Source organism: Danio rerio, chromosome 2 (genome assembly GCF_052040795.2).
Source record: "Danio rerio strain M-AB ecotype USA chromosome 2, GRCz13ab, whole genome shotgun sequence".
Taxonomy (NCBI): Eukaryota; Metazoa; Chordata; class Actinopteri; order Cypriniformes; family Danionidae; genus Danio; species Danio rerio.
Window position 1 is genome coordinate 25,935,915 of NC_141022.1, and position 23,291 is coordinate 25,959,205.

The following is a 23,291-nucleotide window of genomic DNA, read 5'->3' on the forward strand; positions in this document are numbered from 1 at the left end:
TGTTTTCACATGAATAAATAAAAACTAATATTTTAATGCCATCGCTGCAAAAACTGCCTGTTTGAAATCAACAAAAAGATCTGAAAAATAAGCCACCTTTTAATCCCTTTAACTGTCCCACCAAGAAAAAAATATTTGGATTGCATTTCTTAACTCCTAATGTCGCTAGTTAACACATTCAATGCATTTTTTTTCAACACATCCCATAATTTCTATAATTTCAACCTCTACCAAATGGTTGATATGTTGGTTTAAGCTAAAAGCAAAAGTTCTAGAATTAATACATATACTATAGAAAATCTGAAGTGTAAGAACAAATTATTTAAAAATATATTCAAAATAAAACATAAAATCATCTTAATTTTTTGAAGTATGCCATAAAATATTTCAGATTCTCATTTAACATGTGTTCTTGTTTTTTTTAACAATAAAACCAAAATCAAGTGTAGTAGTGCAACAGGATTATGTTTGTTTGATTTTTTTTTTAATGTAAACCAACAACGCTTTGTGTGTAGACTATTACTCAAAACTGACATTCTTTAAATTACTTTAACAGTCATTATTTAAAACAGTAAAAACATGATCAACCATTTGGTAGAGCAGGCAGGTAAATTATACTTCGGTGTCGAGCGATCGCTATAACTACTACACCCTACTAAGGTTTAGCAGATGGTTAATCTCACCTGAGTAGTTGGGATGGCTGTAGAGAGGCTGGCACTCAGGGAATACAGTCCCGGACATCTCACAGTCCTTCCACAGACCCTTATAAGTGTAGATGGAGCTGACCCTTTGGGGCTGATCCTGTTGCTGGTTTCTGAAACACCAGACGTCCATCAGGGTGGCTGCAAAAACACCAGCCGTCCCGATGATGCCTGAAACGAAGCCTGTGGTCTGCAGAGCTGGGGCACTCATTCTGTTTGTTCTGTGTGTTCCTTGCTGAAGATCTGCTGGTGTCCAGTGTTGAGCTTCACTGAGTCTGGACAGGCTGAGGCTGCTTATAAACTGTCATGCACACTCATAAAGTGATGCTTGTGATGATAACCTTTGAGTGGTTGGAGATCCACCTACTTCCATTGCAAACATAAAAGAATTGTTTTAATCATCAAAGCGCCATACGTCTGAGCATTAACAAACACATATTACACCTGAGGTCACTTGATGTGTAATACCTCAGAATGGTTCAGGCAGGCCTTAAACCGCACACCTAATTGTTTGATCACGGTGACTCAGAGAGAAAACATTTACATCAGATTATTCCGCGTTATTTTGCCTTCGCCTTTGATTGTTCTTCTGCTGAATACTTTACTGATGCATGAAGAATCAGCAGATGATGAAAAGAGAATGAAAGCAATGAATAATTAGTTCATTTGTGAGTGCAGAAAGTCAAACGTGAGATGTGAATTGAGTCGCGTGTATGTGTGTGTGTCATGAGTACAGGTTAGAAATGGTTTATAGCAATAAATAGGATGCACGTGATGAGACCAAGCCAAATAACTCATTCATGATTGTGCATGATATCATAACTCTGTAGCTCATTTATTATAGAAAATCATTCAGGTTTGCTCCAGACATAAACAACACTAGTGACTAAGTGCACTTTCCATAGAAAACTAAAGGCAAATGCTATACAAAAATATATACACACACAAACCACATTTGAAGTGGATGAAAACCTTTCATCGAGAATTTTGAACTTTTTGGATCCACTTCAATTGTTGACTATATATGGGATTATGTTGCAGTGTAATGTTATCATGGCCCATTTAAAAAAAAATAACTTTAACTCTTAAGGATGTTTCTTTGTGATTATTATGCCACTGATGTATTGTGTATAGTAATTGTTTTGTTTTCTAACACATGCACTGTAAAAAAAAATGTAAATCAGCACAACAACAACAACAAAACAATCCTCATTTCCTGTCGCTTTTTCTTGTTCCTTTAACTTTTGAAAACATCAGCTTCACTGACATAAATATATTGGTAAGTAAAAAAAAAACTTTTAGTTGGGTTAACATAAGATTAGTAGTTATCTGGAAAGGTGAAATACCAGCCTGATCTCACGAGAAAACGTAAGTATTTGACGTTTTGCCAGTTTAGTGGCTAATTCAGTCGTACGAAAATGGTACGATTTTAAAAAGGAGGCGTGGCACCTGACCCCACCCCTAACCCCAACCGTCATTGGGGGATAAGCGAATCGTACTAAATTGTACAAATTAGATCGTACGAATTCATTCGAATTAGCCACTAAATGAAAAAGTTACGAATTGCCGTGAGATTGTGTTGGAAATACTCTGTAACAAAACGTTTTAAGTTGTGCCAACTGAACATTTTTGTCTGCAGAACTGGAATGCCTGAAGTTGAGTGAATAAAACATAAACATAAATCTTATTTCCTTTCTCTCATGTACTCAACTTTTTTTTAATGTTTATTTTTTTCAGCTTTAATTGACAGTAACGTATAGAACGCATAGGGAGAGGGGAAATATCAGCACCCTGAGGTGGTAATCAAACTCGGGTTGCCATGAACATCAGAGTGCCATGTGTCAGCAAACTAACCCCTACACCATTGGCACAGACTTGTACTTTTGAAAACATCAGTTGCATTGACCTAAAATGTCTGAAGTTAAGTGAACAAAAAAACTCTTTTGGAAATTAATACTAAGAAATAATACATTAGCAAAACAAATGTGGATGGCCGGTGTCCTGCAGAGTTTAGCTCCAACTTGCTTCAACACACCTGCTAGGAACTTTCTAGCATATTTAGAAAAAGCTTGATAAAATGGTTCAGGTGTGTTTGATTAGGGTTGGAACTAAACTCTCCAGGGCACCGGCCCTCCAGGACCAAGTTGAACACCCCTGTTCTATAGTCTCTACTGTCCTGTAAATTAAATGTGAAAAAATGAGTTGAGTACATGAAAAAAACTAAAGTAAATAAGGATTATGTTTATTTTGGTTCACTCAGCTAATCTTATGTTAACCCAACTAAATGTTTTTTAGTTAGTGCTGTTTTTAAAAGTTGAGTAAACAAGAAAAGGCGAAAGGAAATAGGATTATGGTTTGTAAGTTTTACTTAAGCAATGCATTATGATTTAAGCCAGCATGGATTTAATGTTTGTGTTACTTTAGATACATTTGAATACACAACACATTAGAATTTATGTTACTATAATGATAACTTACCAACACAACAGAGATCAACACTTGGCACTTCATTGTTTGTTTGTTTGTATGAACTCCAGATGTCATGAAGAACCTTGACCATAAGAAATAAATTAAACTAAATTAATGTAAGAACAACAGCTAATTTTTTGAACACTAGAAATAGTGCGTTAAGAAGGTTTTACTTAATTAAATTGGCCGTAGTAAATGTATATGTGTAAATGAGTGTGTATGGATGTTTCCTAGTACTTGGTTGCAGCTGGAAGGGCATCCACTGTGTAAAACATATGCTAGAAAAGCGGTTCATTCCACTGTGGTGACCCCAGATTAATAAAGGGACTAAGACCATGAAAATGAATGAAGCTTTAATTTCTACAAACCTGAATCAAGTAATAAAATTAAATCTTTAAAATAAACCGTTTAACCTTCCTGTGAATTTTTTTCAGTTTAATTAAAATACATTCCTAATACTAAGTGATGTTTAAAAAATTCACAGGCTTTAGATTTTATTTTCTGAAAGAAAGTGTTACTTTCTTTATTTGGCTGGAATTTAAAAAAAAAAAATTAGTTCCTTTAAGAAATTGTTTTTATTTTATTATTTATTGGCTACAGAACAAACCATTGTTGTCAAATGACTTGCCAAATTGCTGTATAGTATCTTGCAAAATAACTAGTAACTATGTAGTCATCAAAGACAAACGAGTAATAAGTAAATGAGTAATAATTAGAAATTAACGAACTGTTGTTTAAAAATGTGTTGAAAACAAATTAGGTATATTCAGGAGGTCTGTTTGTGTGTCTGTGTTCATCACTGTAAGAAAATTAAACTTGCAGTATATTTCACAATGAGCTGTAATTGCCTTATTAGCCAACTAATTTTCTAATAATATGTCTAACACCTTTACTGTTTTCCTCTTCCAAATGTAAAATTTTACATAAATTTCATCTGCAAAAAATGTATAAAAACATTCCTTTGACATTGACAGTATAACACAAGTTGGACTCAGTTTAAGCTTTTAAAATAATCATGGACAATTACTGGCACCCTTGGTAAATATTGGATAAGAATTTGTACTTTTAATCAATGACTTTTGATCTTTTATTAAAAGAATTGACAAAAACGTAACTTTTCATCGAAAGAGTGGACTCATTACACATTGGCCCAAGTAATTGTCATCCCGTGAAATAGTTTAGTTTATATATTTATATTCTGTTTTCATATTTTACAAGGGTGGAAACATACAACTGCCCTGTCTGTTTCACGAGCAGTATAAATATTTGATCTTTGTTTCAATAAAACATCCTGCAAGTTTTCTTGCTCAATCATCATCATTATAAACAGATAATTTATTTTATCAATCTGTAAAAACACTTCATTTAAATACAAAGTGCAATAAAGGCTCAAATATTTGCAAACACTTCTTAACACCAGTTCCAGTTTACTAGATGTACATCATTATTTATGTTGATGATGCATGTTTTACCTATTACACTGTATTAAAAAATATATTAATTTGGGCATGGCCATGAAGGACATAGGGAAGGTATAAAGTGTGAAAAAAAATTTCAATGTCAAACACACAAAGGCATTGTTAAGAAACCGCAATTGTTGAAAACAGAGAATGCAAAAAAAAACTGCTTTAATACTAAAGAAAAACATTTACAAAACCATTTCTTTACAATTGGAGATTTTTTTTTATTATTATTTTATCGATACAACAATGTTCTCTTCAGTTTTACTTTTGATAAGAACATCATTCGTACAAGACCAGACTCTGAAATGAAAACAATCAAAAATGTACAATTATTAAGAAAACACTTAAAAATATATTTAAAATAAATTCTAATTCACAATGAGAATGTAGTCAAGTGCTGGATTAAAAATATGTTTTTGAATAAAGAATCGTTTGTATTTAGGATTCTACATGCAGAAGTTACTGCTAACATACAGTATTGGACAATTTGACAAATCACCAAATAATTATTACAGTAATTCTGAATAATCAATGTCAAAAATAATTCAAGACTTCCATCGTAAATAAATAAATGAATAAATACATGTTGTTATCAGTATTAGAATAAACAAAAAATTAAAATCATAATAATCATATAATACATGATAGTAATTCTGTGAAAAACCATTTCAAACATTTTTTTCTAAAGTGACACATAAACCACAAATTATATATATATATATATATATATATATATATATATATATATATATATATATATATATATATATATATATATATATATATATATATATATTATGTCCCTGAAATGGTCCTTCACAGAGTTTATTAACTTTATAAATAAAAAATTTAGAGAACACAATATGTTTAACCACTGTTTTCTGGGACTAATTGTGCTAAAATTCATCTTTGGCTCTGAACCACAACTAATTTAAGCAGCCTCACAGACCTCCGTCGAATTCCATAGAAAATAAATAAAAAATAAATGAGTATTACTAACAAGCAAACAAAATAAATAAATAATTTCCCATTAAAGTTATAACACTGCTAGTGTCTCTGGCATTTTAGCATGTAGAAAATTTGTTTAGACTGAGTTTAAAATAGTCTTTAACTGCACTTCTTTAATATAAAATTGTATTAGAAAAATGTTCAGGTGACGAGAAAATGTTAATACCCAGTGTTGTCTGTTAAAATCCTATTTATTATAAAAAAGTGTGAAAGTAAATGTTAGATTCTATCAAAACAAGCAAATAAATAAACATGAATAAATACATATACACATACATACACAAATGAAAAACGTTATTGACATTTTTGGCTGTATTCGTAAATTAATATTTTAAAAACATAGTTTAAAATTGTCTTTCACAGAATTCCTTACATTTAAAAATGTCAAGTAATGGTAAAACAAACTTGCGAAAAACATTTGTCTTTCTGTTTAAATTTATCTTCAAACACGTTTCAAATTAGCTTCACAAATCAGTATGTGAAAACAAATGTCAAATTCCATCCAATCAAAAAATACAGATGTAAAAACGAAAAACAAACCAATAAATAGCCTAAAAAATGAATTACACAAATAATTTTAAATGTTTTCCATGTTATTAAAGCTACACGTGAATTCATCTTAAAAGGGAAAAAGGAGCAGTCCGCGATCAGTCATTCACAGTCACTGCATCGTGGAGTTGATGGCAGAGTTGCTCATACCTGGAAACACAATGTAGGCGAGAGGAGGAGGACTGAGGCTGGCAGACCAGGGCGAGCAGCTACAGGGCAGCAAGTACCCGGGGTTTGCCGGAGACAGATGAGTGTGCGCGAACTGACCAGGGCATCCTAAACTCCCCGCAGACCTGTGTCCACCCTGATACCCCACAGCTGGAGAGAAAGCCAAAGAGCCAGTGCTAAACCCCAGTTTCTCGTGCGGAAAGACAGTGCAGGTAGAGCGGCTCTGCTCCACGAATTGATGCTGCGCAGCAGCGGATGATGAATGAACATCTCGTGGTTTTTCCGAGTCACTTTGGCCGACAAGCGGTAAAGACAGCACCATGTCCTTTCTCAGGAGCCCTTTAGGTTTGCGTCTCGGTCGGTATTTGTAGTCTGGATGCTCCCTCATGTGTTGCGCACGCAGGCGTTTGGCCTCGTCGATGTACGGTCTTTTTTCAGAGTCGGAGAGCCGCTTCCACTCAGCCCCGAGTCTCTTGCTGATCTCCGAGTTGTGCATCTTTGGGTTCTCCAGGGCCATTTGTCTTCTCTGACCTCGAGACCAAACCATGAAGGCGTTCATTGGTCTCTTGATGTGCTCCATGGGCTGCTTCACCATGTTCATTAAGTTCATTTGTGTGAAACAGCAATAATTAACTTGCTATGACACCTCAAAGTCTATTAAAGTCATGTGTGGAAGGAGACAGTGGCGGACTGTCCCGCTGTTTGAATGGCAGGATTGTGTTTTTTGGCTACTTGCACTGAACTATGTGAGAAAGAGCGATTGGTTTGAGAGATTTTTGTTTTAAATGTGCGTGAAGTGAAGAAAGCTTTGCAGATAGAAGCGCGCGCGCTCGGGCGCATCATCACCACTCGGGACCAATGAGCGCGGGGAGACAGAGAGAGAGAGCGGTAAAATACAGTTAACAATGACACCGGAAAATCAGTAGTTTCTGCAAGAAAATGGATTCAATGAAATTAAGATGACTTTAAAGCTGTGTGTACAAGTTTAGGTAAGCTACTGTCAACCCAAAACACACACACACGCACACACACGATGCTGGAGGATTTACAACAAAAGCTGTCATAAGCACAATATGTCCATAAACTTTTCATCTCGACAGTTTAGCTTATAAGTTAGGCTACATGAATGCAGGGAAAGTTTATAATCTGTGACCATTACTTTTATTATAATAATTTTTCTTATTCTTGCTTTGGTGATTTTCCATGCAGAGTAATTCATTTAGCAGACTCCAAACATTATCTATGGACTCACAATTCATTTGAGCTCATAATAACTCTTAAAAAGGATTATAAATATGTATTTTCCCAATGTAGGTGGTTCATTCCGCTGTGGCGACCCCTGATAAACGAGGGACTTAGCTGAAGGAAAACGAATGAATGATTTTTGTGATGTAACCCGTTCAAGTCAAGCATATTTTGGTAACATTTCAATAAAGTTAATTGTTAAAGTAGTTAATTAATTCAATTCAACCTTTGATAGTGTCTAAAGCTTTAGTTAATCTGTCATTGTTTATTTAACATTATTACATTAGAATAATAAGATTTATCTTTATATTATATTATTTAACCTACCCGAACTAACAATTCATTTTAGATTAGTACATAAATCAAATTTAAATGATTAATTTCTTTCATGATAATTTCTATATTTAAATTGAAAACATTTGTTTAAAACTTTATTTTTGATGACATTAACAGCTAAAATTAACAAGCAATAACATTTGCATTTTTTTAAACTAACATTATCAAATTGGGGCATCACGGTGGCTCAGTGGAAGCACAATCGCCTCACAGCTAAAAAAGTCGCTGGTTCAAGTCCCCACTGGGCCAGTTGGCATTTCTGTGTGGAGTTTGTATGTTCTCTGCATGTTTGCATGGGTTTCCTCCGGGTGCTCATATTTTCCTCACAATCTAAAGACATGCACTATAGGTGAACCGAATCAGCTTAATTGTCTGTAGTGTATGTGTGTGAATGAGTGTGTATGGGTGTTTCTCAGTAATGGGTTGGAGCTGAAAGGGCATGTTTCTACTGTCATCTGTTTTTAATATACAGAGAAGAGACCGTAATATAATGATATTTTCTGAATTGACCATTATAAAACTGATCTGAATTGTTAAGTATCCAAAATGCATGAGAATGCCTAAACAACTGCATTGAATATGGCACGAGAAAGCGTGTTGGCCATGAATAATCTTTCCATGTCAAAAAAAAACAGATCTTTTCCTAATGTATGTCTCGAGTCCACTGCGGGCGTGAATTGTTCAGATAAATGAGAGGAGCGTGAACTGACCACAGGACAGCTGGTGATTTGCTGTGTCCAGCATGAGATTTTATTTTCTGCACTGAGGGATTTCTGACACAGGAGGGCACTGATCATGCTGTGAAGCTGATTGCTTTTTATTTGCCTTTTACAGACAGATAATATGCTCATTGTAAGAGCTACCAAATCTATATCCTTAGATGCCTTCTTTTATTTCCTCACTTTTGCAAGGATGCACCTTAGCATGCATCTCCAAATATACGGCTGTAGAGCTTTCTATTATAGCATGAGGTTGATATATATCAACTTTATGTAATTGCGTAAAATGTTTACTTAAGGGTGCCCTATAAAGAAAGTATAGTGGAATAATAAGAGACCAGTTTGTGGAAATGGCCATACTGTAAGCCTTAAACACCATTGTTTCCTAGTTCTCATGTAAGTTACGAGAGTAAAACCCTGGTGAAAAGTAGGCCAATCAGAATACAGACAGCTGCATTGCGCATAAGACATGCCAGTCAAGTAAAATGTAGGCTATACGATTACAAATTTATCTCTACCCTGAAGAGGCGGAATTTATGTTTACTTGTATCTTTTGTTGCAAAATTTGCCACGATTGCAATGAATCAACAAACACATAGACTGCAGGTAAGTGCATGCACTTAGTATAAAATGCACATTTAATAATGGTGATCACAGAAGATATGTCACTTGTAGAGTTTGAAATGGAGAAAAATGTAAGAGTCACTATGGCCGTCCTAGTGAAGGAAGCCTCGATGTCAAGTAAAGGGGCCAATCATTGATTGCTATAGACTGATGATTCACTAGTCCAGGGGCCTCATGTACGAAGACTTGCGTGGAAATCATACTAAAACATTGCTTACGCACAAAGCTGTAAATGTGCGTACACAGAAAAAAATTCAGATGTATGAAACACTGTGTACGCCGAATCTCACGCATATTCTTTTGTACATCCGAATGAACGTGAAACTGAGCGCAACATGCACGAGCACAAAACCCCTCCCTGCCTCCTCCCCTGTATGAATATGCTAATGACTCTATTTTGGCAAAACCCAACGAAAAAGCAATGGCAAAAGCAAGCAAAAAGAGAAACTTTGAACAGAATGTGAATTGGAGGTGCTGCTTTCGGAGGTAGACCGGAGAAAAGCGGTGTTATTTGCAAGTTTGTTCTCCGGAATTAACAAAAGAAAAAAAAAGTGGAAGAGTTTAGCTGATGCGGTCAACACAGTTGGGTCTGAACATTGGGTCTGGGGAGTGAATTTAAAAAGAAATAGTGTGGTTTATAGGTGTAAAATGTTGCAATTCCCACAACAGTCTCAGTGGCGCAGCTCGTAAGACTCATGTCAATATGCTTTGACACATTGAAGCATGAACTCGGTTCGAATCTAGTGTCTGATGAAGTCTTTCTTTTCCCCCCCGCTACATATCAGATTTTGGCAACTATTTATCACGAGAAAGACAAGTAGGAATCATTAATAAGTTTGTGCATTCTATTTTATTTGGACATTTGTTGAATGGAAATGTTTCTGATTCACGCATGCAAATTCATCTTCAGATAGTGTCTTTATAGCAATGTGCGTGCAGTAGATAGCTCAGATTACATGGGGAAAACAGGCGACCGCTGCAAATTGTGCTTTAATGTTTAGCTGCTCAACTGTATGGTATGGAAACCTTATATACCTGCTAGATGAACCTGTCTCATACAGCTGCCATTGCAAGGCTCAGACACTTTGTAGAGAGCAATTTAACACAACTGCCTCTAGGAGCCGCCAATGGAAATAAAACAGACACACACAAAAAATGTGCATATGCCAGCCAGAAAGCTGGCATGGAGCTGCGCATATTCCCACGTTCAGTTCATCGTTAGTAAATCCAAACATGAGCGATTCTGAGCATGAAACCTGGCGTACGCAAAGTTTTTGTGCGTACGCAGCGTTGATACATGAGGCCCCAGGAGTTTGGTCTATACTGGTAATTTCAGAGTACATCAGTGTGCGTGAGATAGGTATAGAGTCAATCTAGTGCCATATATACTTGCAAAATGAAAGAAAGTTTTGTGAACAAAAAATCAAGTAATAAGCAAAATTAATTTTGAGGAATAAAAAATAAATTTGCTAGCAAAAATAAAGAACTACAAAGTGAAAATAAACATTTACCGCAGACCCAGACCTACTAGGTTGTAAGACCACCTCGGTGATACTGGGCTCTATTTTGACGGTTTATGCGCAGAGTGCAGGGCGCAAACGCTTTCAGGGCGTGTCAGAATCCATTTTTGCTAATATAAGGACGGAAAAATCCGCTTTACGCCTGTGGCGAGGGGGCGTGGCCGAGAGCCGTGGGAACGGAATGAGGCCGCGTGTAAGTGGATCCACCTGTGGTGCGCACCGGTCTTGAATCCCACGGAAGGAGCTCTGGACTATAAGAGGAGGAACGATGGAAGAGGAAGCCGAGAGAGGACCGGGCCCGGGCATATTGTTTTACTTTTGTTTTGAGTTTGACGGCAGTCTCTGTGAGGAGCTGCCGTCTGTTTGTTTTGGTTTAGACGGCAGTCTCCGTGAGGAACTACCGTTCATATTATAAATAAATATTTTAAAACTACGTCGGTTCTCCGCCTCCTTCTTCCCGGCGGCCAAAGGGTCGTGAACTTCATTACAACGCCAGGGCGCATGGTCTAAAAGGGTTGAGTTTATTTTCTTAATGAGTTATAGGTGTGTTTTGAGAATAAACAATCATAGTCTCATCTCCCGTTCCCTTTAAGAGCCAGCTGCATCGCGCCATTTGCTATTCACTTGACGTAAAGTAAGTGTAGGTGGAAAAACTGAGCATTTCACTAGCAGGAAAACAGTTAAACAGAGCATCTACAGCGCGAAATTGAGAGATAAGGCATCTCATAATCTACTGTCACTTTCGCTCTCGTGGTTAAAGGGAAACCTTGTGCGCACAGACATCAATTAGCCTATAAATAATTAATTTCGTTTGTTAAGCGCAAAGATTTATTTCAAAAGTATTTCTAAATTCAGTTTTAATTTCCACCAAATGAATAAATAAACAATAATAAGGAAGTGTGTTCAAAACCCTGAGTTATATCCTAATACACATGCTGTGCCCCATATGGTCTAAAACCTGACATGTGGACAAATCTAAGCTTGTTTTAAAAAAATATATATATATAAATATGGATATAATAAATAATACTGCTAATAATGATAACATTATACAAAAGCAAATTGAATGAACTGAAAAGTCTCCCGAGATGAAGAAAGTATCAGTGGTTTTTAAATTCATGCTAAAAAAGAATGTTTTGTAATATTTTAATCCTTTATATTTATATCCTATATATATATCCTTATTATATCCTATATATACATTCTTAATATTTTATATCTTTTTCATATGTAAAGATATTTGTGTATTGCTCTACATCTTGTGTGTATTAAACAGTGTGTAAACCAGGCGCACTCTGCGCCAGACAACAGACCGGCTTTGTTCTGGTCTAAAGAACAGACTAGTTTCTCAAAATAGCAACACGCCAAAACACGCCTGCTTTTTTAGACCAGAACGCCTGTGGGCGCACACACGACACCATTGCATTTGCTTTTTAAACAGCGTGGCGCAACACTTCAAAACGACTCTTGCGCCGAGCTGAAAGTAGCAAATAAAAATTGCGTCGTGCCTTGCGCCACATTGCACCGGGTGTATGATAGGGCCCATAGTGTTTTCCAGGTGATGACATCACCTAAAATTTATTTTTTGCTTAACACTTGAATTTTTTTTGCAAAACTTTATTTTATTCTGCAACTATATATGGACCTAGTTTGACTCCATAGAGAGGGAGAGAGAGCCCGGAGAGATGCAGAGCTCATTAATATTCATGACCATTCCTAATATGGTCAATGTAGAGATTCTGATTCTACGGGCATAAAGTAATAAATGAGCATATAAAACCATTTCTGGAGTTTTTAACTTACCTAAGGCACATAAGTACTATGTAGCTATAAGAAAACAATCTAAACTGACTAGCGTAATCTAAAAGTTTTTACTCCAAGCAAAACTGACACTGTTCTCCAAGAAACCATATTTCACACTAGGAAAGATTAGATGAAAAAATTGAGAAAAAAAGACACTGACAAATTGCAAAAGGAAGGCGACCAGGAGATAAAAGTCGCATTCATAGCCAATTTATTTATATTTTTCTTTATTCAACAAAAAGTTTAAGCTTTTTGTTGTTGTAAATATTGAGTTTTGGAGACTGAATGGCTTTCCTGATGTAAATGCAACATGTTACGTAAATAACTGTGTTATAATTATAATTATTTCTCAAAACATTCAATATGACTTCAGTGGTTCAACTGTAATCATATTAAGATGAAGCTCCCAGCCTGCTCTTCTGAGGAAACATAACTATTTTACATATATTGGTAGAAAAATGACTAATTTGTACGAATTCATACAGTTTCATTCATATGAATGATGGGGTTGGATATCTTCCTTTAAATCCATTCCAGCAAGAATCAACGTTATCTTTTTTTCATTACTTTATTAATATGTTTTTTTAATCAGCCTTTCATCTTTGAAATAATTTAGATTAATAAATATAGTTAAAACATGACCTAATTTAGAAATATTTAGTTGAAGTGTCTTTGTCCCTATCTTTGTCTGTCTAAGCTCTATTTTCAGGAGGTACCAAATCAGGTCAGCGGTCATGGAAACCTCTTGACCTGGACTCTTGAAGAATTGGAAACAACTGTTCCTATTGTTATTTAATATGTGTTAATATTGTCTAAAGCGATTTTGTTCATTTGTTAATTCTGTTTAAAGTGATTTCTTTTTCACGCTAGATAGACTTTAAAGTAAGAATATAGCAGCCTGAATGCTGATAGAGCTTATTTGCGAGTGTTGAAGCTGGATTCTGCTAATGAAACTGCAAACTATCTTCAGTAAACTTTCTTTTTAATTGAATCTCTGACTCGGGCTCTTCTTCATCTGACAGATGTCATTTTTGGGTTAAAACTAAATATTTCTACATGAAAACATATGATTTTTAAAAGGTGGTGTGTACCCAAACTCCACACCTAAACCCAATCGTTATTTGGGAAAAGTATTTCGTACAAATGAGATCATACAAATTCATTCGAATAGCTACTAAATTAAAAAGTTACGAATTGTCATAAAATTGTGTTAAAAAGTTAAACCGTGGGCACCAAAAAATGTAGAAAGAACTTTGTTGACCTAATTATTGTTTGACGTAATAATCAAGGGATTTTGCAGCCATATCAATGAAACACATCAGCTAGGGACTATTTTGTGCACTGTGTAATATCATTACATAAGAATATGTAAAGAAATATATATTTTTGAGCGAGATGCTAATGGTCTAATCTGATTCAATGATTTATGCTAAGCTAAAAATGCTTGCAAAGAACTGCCGAATAATTGAAAAAATGGTAAAACTGAGCAAAAAAAAAAAAAGAGTAACTCTAGGGGAGTTGTAAAATGTGGAGTGTTCTTTAAGAGGGCTTCTTGTTATTTGTGTGCTTTTCAGGGGCCCCACATATTTTTTTTAGGAACCCCAAATCATTAAATCTCAGCTCAAAAAATTCACCAAACACATTTACTGCAGTTTCTTCTCTGTTTTTTCTGCATATTCCATGAATCTGTAAATACAGACACATTTAAGCATGATATAAAACCTCTGATTACTCTGAGAACTGCAGCGTGCAGTTACTGACACCTTCAAACCTCTTCCAGAGCAATCCTGCAGATTTCCTCTGCTCGGGGGGATAAAGCTTGTGCTTATTTTAATCATATTTGCTAGCTTTGCTTTAATAGCTTTTGATGGAATATTGGTGGTTAAAAAAAAAAAAACTTGTTGGGGGAATGAAGGAGACAGCTCAAATCCTGAGAGGTGTCATGATCTGCCCCAAGCCACACTCTTGGCCCTGTCAAATTAATACCAGAGATAAAGCTGGGCGACATTATTGCCTGCCTATCTGCAAGCCTAGAATCACAGCAGTCAGCAGTCAGTTAGAGACATTTGCAATAAGGCACTTCTGCGAGAAGCATTAAATACTGGCTAAAGATTTCAAATGTGCCACAGCAAATTAAACTGGGCTTTTACGTGAAAGGCGCCTTGTAAGCATTGCAATACTTAGCAAGAGTTCACGGGATGTACAGAATGCAGTGATGCAGTTTGTTTGTTTATTTTGGTCACATATCAGTGTCATATGTCATCAGGGTTTTTGTTTTTAATATGCATTATTTTCAATACTCCTACAAGAAAATGTGTTGCTTTAAAAGAAACTTTCTTAGATGCAAACAAAAGAACATTTACGGATGCAATTTTCTGTCTCACAAGGGATTATGTGTGCTTGTGTGTGTGTGTGTGTTACTAGCTTTAGTGGTTTAAAAGACAGAAATTTGTATAATGACATGGGTATGACCCAGTTGTACTCTACTAAGGTGGATTACAAGGACATGCCTTGTAGCCTTGTAATGTAAAACACTTAAAAAACATACTTACCGGGGTCTTATCACATTCTAATTTTGCCACAGGTTTACTGTAGGGTTGGTTTTAGGAGTAGGACCATATAATAAGTGTTATATTTTTTAAATAAAATACATTACGCCTATAAAGAGTCCTTGTAAACCACCAATAACAACATGTGTGAGAAAGAGAAAGAGAGAGGGGAGGGGAAAGAGAGAGAGAGAGAGAGAGAGAGAGGTGGGGTGGTGGGGGGTAAATAAGCAACTTTTTAAAAAATGACTTAGAAAACCACATTACTGTATTCTAGTCTTATCTATGATAAAGATGTGTGCTCGGTTGCAGTCACATGTTCAAAATGGTTAGAAGAATGAAGAGAGGAGGAGCACAAAATAGAAAACGAAAAAAATAACAAACAATCCCTTAAAATGAAAACTGACATGACAAATTGGATAATATGATATTGGTGAGCTTAACCCACACTATTATTACCATATTTTCAATCAACTTCTAATGTTTTTTGGGAGGGATGAGCCGCCATATCATTAATTATTCATTTTCGCCACCTAGTCACTGGGCTTTTACTTAAAATAAATGCAAATGAGGTGCTTTCGTCCAGGCAGGGGGACAGTGATGCACGGCCACACCTGGACTGCATCCGAAATCGAATACTTCCACAATTCTCTGGGCTAAAGCCACAGGGCTGGCGTAAAGTTGACTTTATGGTAAACGCTTAATAGTGATAAATTTATGGATCATCAACTTCAAAGATATAATTTTTATTCACTGCATTTAAGACATTAAGAATGCACATAATGAAAACACTAGTTTTTTTATGCACATTTAAGATAATAGTAGCTGTGTTTAAATAAAACATGTTAAGACGAACATGTTTACATAATATTAAGTGTATTTGTGTGTTCACAGTCACACACCTGAATCTCAAAGTATTTGCATTCGAAAATCAGTCTGCTTATTAATTTAATTAAAGAAATAAGAATTGCTGTAACAATATAATGTTCAAGCTTTCTATAACATTATTACATAATATTATATAATACTATATTAATTGAAACGTAGCAGAAACAACTTTTATCTCTTCCTGACACTCCTTCATAACGTGCCAGTTTGGTCTTCAAAACTTCCTCACCACGTTCGCCAAAATGAGTATGGGAGTCATAAATTTAAATGTCGTAGCGACCATTATGGTTCTTTCCTGTTCCTTAATGTCTTCTTAATGTTTGGTCTTCAAAACTACCTTTCACCTATATCTTCAGCTCAGCTTTAAGAAATATTGACTCATCTGCCTGCATGCACTTATACATACGTGCTGAGCGGATAATTAAACATCAGATTTTAAACCTATTTTTTCAGCAATTGCTTATAAAAATTGAAACCTCTAATGAAAGGAAAAAAGGAAAAGTTTGAAAACTCACACAGCATGTCTAAGCACTCCTCACTCACACAGCGTGTCTCACTATCAAGCCGCACATGTGCACGAGAGAGGGATAGAGAGAGAGGAGGTTTAGAAATCTTTAATAAATATCATTAAGATCTATAAAAATAAAATAAGCAGTTTATGCCCAAACCTGATACGTGCTTCTTTTTCCCATTTTTTGAAAATTTAGACCCTTTAATTGCTCTAAATTGTGACAATTTTCCACTCTGACTGTCCTCGAGGCATACTTCAGGTGATACCAAGCAACAACCTCCTGCTCTCTCTCGGGAAGCCAATACAGAAGTAACTAAAACTGTAATTCATCGACTCACCTCAGGGGGCTGGCTCCAGGAAATCCAGATGATTTCTGACTGCATTGGTAAATTGGCCAATTTTACAGCTGATAAAAACATGTTTACAGCCTGGTACAAAAGATGGCTTTAATGTTTAATGGTTCAATGTATTACAGCAGTGTTTTTAAAAGACTAAACACTTTATAGTGTACAACCAAGCACATGTGATCAGAACACAAACGAGTCAGAGGTAATAAAGTATTAGGCATTCTCCTAAAGAAAAGTCTTTTTAAAGCTGCGGTCACAGTAGAGTTTGTGTGTGCGAAATTCTGTCGTACGACGCTGCGAAAAGGGGCAGGATTAAACAAGATTGTTAGACATTAAAAAAAGTGAGCGATTGCTACATGTTTTAAATGTCTGTCCAGAGAGGTCATATTTTGATCCTCGATTGGTCTAACGCAGTTAAATGATGTGATTTTGCAGGTCAGAGTTCGCCAAGCTTGAACTTTGCACTGCAGCAAACTGCAAAACTTCCGGTCTGACGGATTCGCTTGTGTATGAATGGAAGTCTATGGATAGAAAAGTCAAGTGTGACCGCCGCTGCAGCCAGGTCTAAGCAAAATGCAAGCAGGTGTTTGTAGCTTTACTTTCTCTCCGCCTCTTTGCCCTTGTTTGGTATCCCATGGTCGGTGCGATGACGCGCAAACAAAATGGCGAAGGTTGGCCGCGCCTACTTGTAGCTTCTTTTAAAAAAAATTTATTAATGTTTAAAGAACAACATTTAGAACAATACAAAATTAAATGATGATGATGGTCCAGGATCAACAATAGTGAATTTACACTGTATTTAAATGATGATGATGGTCCAGGATCAACAATAGTGAATTTACACTGTATTTAAATGATGATGATGGTCCAGGATCAACAATAGCGAGTTTACACTGTATTTAAATGATGATGATGGTCCAGGATCAACAATAGTGAATTTACACTGTATTTAAATGATAATGATGGCCCAGGATCAACAACAGTGAATTTACACTGTATTTAAATGATGAAGATGGTCCAGGATCAACAACAGTGTATTTTCGCTGTATTTAAATGATGATGATGGTCCAGGATCAACAATAGTGAATTTACACTGTATTTAAATGATGATGATGGCCCAGGATCAACAACAGTGAATTTACACTGTATTTAAATGATGAAGATGGTCCAGGATCAACAACAGTGTATTTTCGCTGTATTTAAATGATGATGATGGTCCAGGATCAACAACAGTAAATTTACACTGTATTTAAATGATGATGATGGTCCAGGATCAACGACAGTGAGTTTACACTGTATTTAAATGATGATGATGGTCCAAATTCAACAATAGTGAATTTACACTGTATTTAAATGATGATGATGGTCCAGGATCAACAATAGTGAATTTACACTGTATTTAAATGATGATGATGGTCCAGGATCAACAACAGTGTATTTTCGCTGTATTTAAATGATGATGATGGTCCAGGATCAACAACAGTGTATTTTTGCTGTATTTAAATGATGATTATGGTCCAGAATCAACAACAGTGTATTTTCGCTGTATTTAAATGATGATGATGGTCCAGGATCAACAACAGTGTATTTTCGCTGTATTTAAATGATGATGATGGTCCAGAATCAACAACAGTGTATTTTCGCTGTATTTAAATGATGATGATGGTCCAGGATCAACAATAGTGAATTTACACTGTATTTAAATGATGATGATGGTCCAGGATCAACAACAGTGAATTTACACTGTATTTAAATGATGATGATGGTCCAGGATCAACAACAGTGTATTTTCACTGTATTTAAATGATGATGATGGTCCAGGATCAACAACAGTGAATTTACACTGTATTTAAATGATGATGATGATGGTCCAGGATCAACAACAGTGAATTTACACTGTATTTAAATGATGATGATGGTCCAGGATCAACAACAGTGAATTTACACTGTATTTAAATGATGATGATGGTCCAGGATCAACAACAGTGAATTTACACTGTATTTAAATGATGATGATGATGGTCCAGGATCAACAACAGTGAATTTACACTGTATTTAGATGATGATGATGATGGTCCAGGATCAACAACAGTGTATTTTCGCTGTATTTAAATGATGAAGATGGTCCAGGATCAACAATAGTGTATTTTCGCTGTATTTAAATGATGATGATGGCCCAGGATCAACAATAGTGAATTTACACTGTATTTAAATGATGATGATGGTCCAGGATCAACAACAGTGTATTTTCGCTGTATTTAAATGATGATGATGGTCCAGGATCAACAACAGTGTATTTTCGCTTTATTTAAATGATGATGATGGTCCAGGATCAACAATAGTGAATTTACACTGTATTTAAATGATGATGATGGTCCAGGATCAACAATAGTGTATTTTCGCTGTATTTAAATGATGATGATGGCCCAGGATCAACAACAGTGAATTTACACTGTATTTAAATGATGATGATGGTCCAGGATCAACAACAGTGTATTTTTGCTGTATTTAAATGATGATTATGGTCCAGAATCAACAACAGTGTATTTTCGCTGTATTTAAATGATGATGATGGTCCAGGATCAACAACAGTGTATTTTCGCTGTATTTAAATGATGATGATGGTCCAGAATCAACAACAGTGTATTTTCACTGTATTTAAATGATGATGATGGTCCAGGATCAACAACAGTGAATTTACACTGTATTTAAATGATGATGATGATGGTCCAGGATCAACAACAGTGAATTTACACTGTATTTAAATGATGATGATGGTCCAGGATCAACAACAGTGAATTTACACTGTATTTAAATGATGATGATGGTCCAGGATCAACAACAGTGAATTTACACTGTATTTAGATGATGATGATGATGGTCCAGGATCAACAACAGTGTATTTTCGCTGTATTTAAATGATGAAGATGGTCCAGGATCAACAATAGTGTATTTTCGCTGTATTTAAATGATGATGATGGCCCAGGATCAACAACAGTGTATTTTCACTGTATTTAAATGATGATGATGGTCCAGGATCAACAACAGTGTATTTTCGCTTTATTTAAATGATGATGATGGTCCAGGATCAACAATAGTGAATTTACACTGTATTTAAATGATGATGATGGTCCAGGATCAACAATAGTGAATTTACACTGTATTTAAATGATGATGATGGTCCAGGATCAACAACAGTGTATTTTCGCTGTATTTAAATGATGATGATGGTCCAGGATCAACAACAGTGTACTTTCGCTGTATTTGAATGATGATGATGGTCCAGGATCAACAATAGTGAATTTACACTGTATTTATATGATGATGATGGTCCAGGATTAACAACCGTGTATTTTCGCTGTATTTAAATGATGATGATGGTCCAGGATCAACAATAGTGAATTTACACTGTATTTAAATGATGATGATTGTCCAGGATCAACAACAGTGTATTTTGCTGTATTTAAATGATGATGATGGTCCAGGATCAACAACAGTGAAATTACACTGTATTTAAATGATGATGGTCCAGGATCAACAACAGTGTATTTTGCTGTATTTAAATGATGATGATGGTCCAGGATCAACAACAGTGAATTTACACTGTATTTAAATGATGATGATGGTCCAGGATCAACAACAGTGAGTTTACACTGTATTTAAATGATGATGATGGTCCAGGATCAACAATAGTGAATTTACACTGTATTTAAATGATGATGATGGTCCAGGATCAACAACAGTGAAATTACACTGTATTTAAATGATGATGATGGTCCAGGATCAACAACAGTGTATTTTCGCTGTATTTAAATGATGATGATTGTCCAGGATCAACAACAGTGTATTTTCGCTGTATTTAAATGATGATGATGGTCCAGGATCAACAACAGTGAATTTACATTGTATTTAAATGATGATGATGGTCCAGGATCAACAACAGTGAATTTACACTGTATTTAAATGATGATGATGGTCCAGGATCAACAACAGTGAATTTACATTGTATTTAAATGATGATGATGGTCCAGGATCAACAACAGTGTATTTTCGCTGTATTTAAATGATGATGATGGTCCAGGATCAACAATAGTGAATTTACACTGTATTTAAATGATGATGATGGTCCAGGATCAATAATAGTGAATTTACACTGTATTTAAATGATGATGATGGTCCAGGATCAACAATAGTGAATTTACACTGTATTTAAATGATGATGATGGTCCAGGATCAACAACAGTGTATTTTCGCTGTATTTAAATGATGATGATGATGGTCCAGGATCAACAACAGTGTATTTTCGCTGTATTTAAATGATGATGATGGTCCAGGATCAACAATAGTGAATTTACACTGTATTAAAATGATGATGATGATGGCCCAGGATCAACAATAGTGAATTTACACTGTATTTAAATGATGATGATGATAGTCCAGGATCAACAACAGTGAATTTACACTGTATTTAAATGATGATGATGGTCCAGGATCAACAACAGTGTATTTTCACTGTATTTAAATGATGATGATGGTCCAGAATCAACAACAGTGTATTTTCGCTGTATTTAAATGATGATGATGGTCCAGGATCAACAATAGTGAATTTACACTGTATTTAAATGATGATGATGGTCCAGGATCAACAACAGTGAATTTACACTGTATTTAAATGATGATGATGGTCCAGGATCAACAACAGTGAATTTACACTGTATTTAAATGATGATGATGGTCCAGGATCAACAACAGTGAATTTACACTGTATTTAAATGATGATGATGGTCCAGGATCAACAACAGTGAATTTACACTGTATTTAAATGATGATGATGATGGTCCAGGATCAACAACAGTGAATTTACACTGTATTTAAATGATGATGATGGTCCAGGATCAACAACAGTGAATTTACACTGTATTTAAATGATGATGATGGTCCAGGATCAACAACAGTGAATTTACACTGTATTTAGATGATGATGATGATGGTCCAGGATCAACAACAGTGTATTTTCGCTGTATTTAAATGATGAAGATGGTCCAGGATCAACAATAGTGTATTTTCGCTGTATTTAAATGATGATGATGGCCCAGGATCAACAACAGTGTATTTTCACTGTATTTAAATGATGATGATGGTCCAGGATCAACAATAGTGAATTTACACTGTATTTAAATGAAGATGATGGTCCAGGATCAACAACAGTGTATTTTCGCTGTATTTAAATGATGATGATGGTCCAGGATCAACAACAGTGTATTTTCGCTTTATTTAAATGATGATGATGGTCCAGGATCAACAATAGTGAATTTACACTGTATTTAAATGATGATGATGGTCCAGGATCAACAATAGTGAATTTACACTGTATTTAAATGATGATGATGGTCCAGGATCAACAACAGTGTATTTTCGCTGTATTTAAATGATGATGATGGTCCAGGATCAACAACAGTGAATTTTCGCTGTATTTAAATGATGATGATGGTCCAGGATCAACAATAGTGAATTTACACTGTATTTATATGATGATGATGGTCCAGGATTAACAACCGTGTATTTTCGCTGTATTTAAATGATGATGATGGTCCAGGATCAACAATAGTGAATTTACACTGTATTTAAATGATGATGATGGTCCAGGATCAACAACCGTGTATTTTCGCTGTATTTAAATCATGATGATGGTCCAGGATCAACAACAGTGTATTTTCGCTGTATTTAAATGATGATGATGGTTCAGGATCAACAATAGTGAATTTACACTGTATTTAAATGATGATGATGGTCCAGGATCAACAACAGTGAATTTACACTGTATTTAAATGATGATGATAATGGCCAAGGATCAACAACAGTGTATTTTGCTGTATTTAAATGATGATGATGGTCCAGGATCAACAATAGTGAATTTACACTGTATTTAAATGATGATGGTCCAGGATCAACAACAGTGTATTTTGCTGTATTTAAATGATGATGATGGTCCAGGATAAACAACAGTGAATTTACATTGTATTTAAATGATGATGATGGTCCAGGATCAACAACAGTGAGTTTACACTGTATTTAAATGATGATGATGGTCCAGGATCAACAATAGTGAATTTACACTGTATTTAAATGATGATGATGGTCCAGGATCAACAACAGTGAAATTACACTGTATTTAAATGATGATGATGGTCCAGGATCAACAACAGTGTATTTTCGCTGTATTTAAATGATGATGATTGTCCAGGATCAACAACAGTGAATTTACACTGTATTTAAATGATGATGATGGTCCAGGATCAACAACAGTGAATTTACATTGTATTTAAATGATGATGATGGTCCAGGATCAACAACAGTGTATTTTCGCTGTATTTAAATGATGATGATGGTCCAG

At 35.3% G+C, this 23,291-nt stretch overlaps 1 protein-coding gene and 1 long non-coding RNA gene across 2 annotated transcripts in view; both read right to left on the minus strand.

The window, feature by feature from the left end:
• The window catches only part of LOC148679736 (uncharacterized), an 807,653-nt gene that overhangs the window by 487,354 nt on the left and 297,008 nt on the right, over positions 1–23,291 (minus strand). The window lies entirely within an intron of this gene.
• On the minus strand, positions 684–7,147 carry LOC103910042 (transcription factor Sox-14). The gene is made up of 2 exons (XM_087240776.1): positions 6,341–7,147; positions 684–3,252 (listed from the first exon to the last, which is right to left on the minus strand). The coding sequence occupies exons 1-2, from the start codon at positions 6,966–6,968 to the stop codon at positions 3,242–3,244; spliced, it is 639 nt and encodes a 212-aa protein (XP_087096902.1). The 5' UTR covers positions 6,969–7,147; the 3' UTR covers positions 684–3,241.

What these genes read in the sequence shown, in the direction of transcription:
- LOC103910042 (XM_087240776.1), bottom strand. Translation starts at nt 6,968, where the DNA reads ATGAACTTAATGAACATGGTGAAGCAGCCCATGGAGCACATCAAGAGA.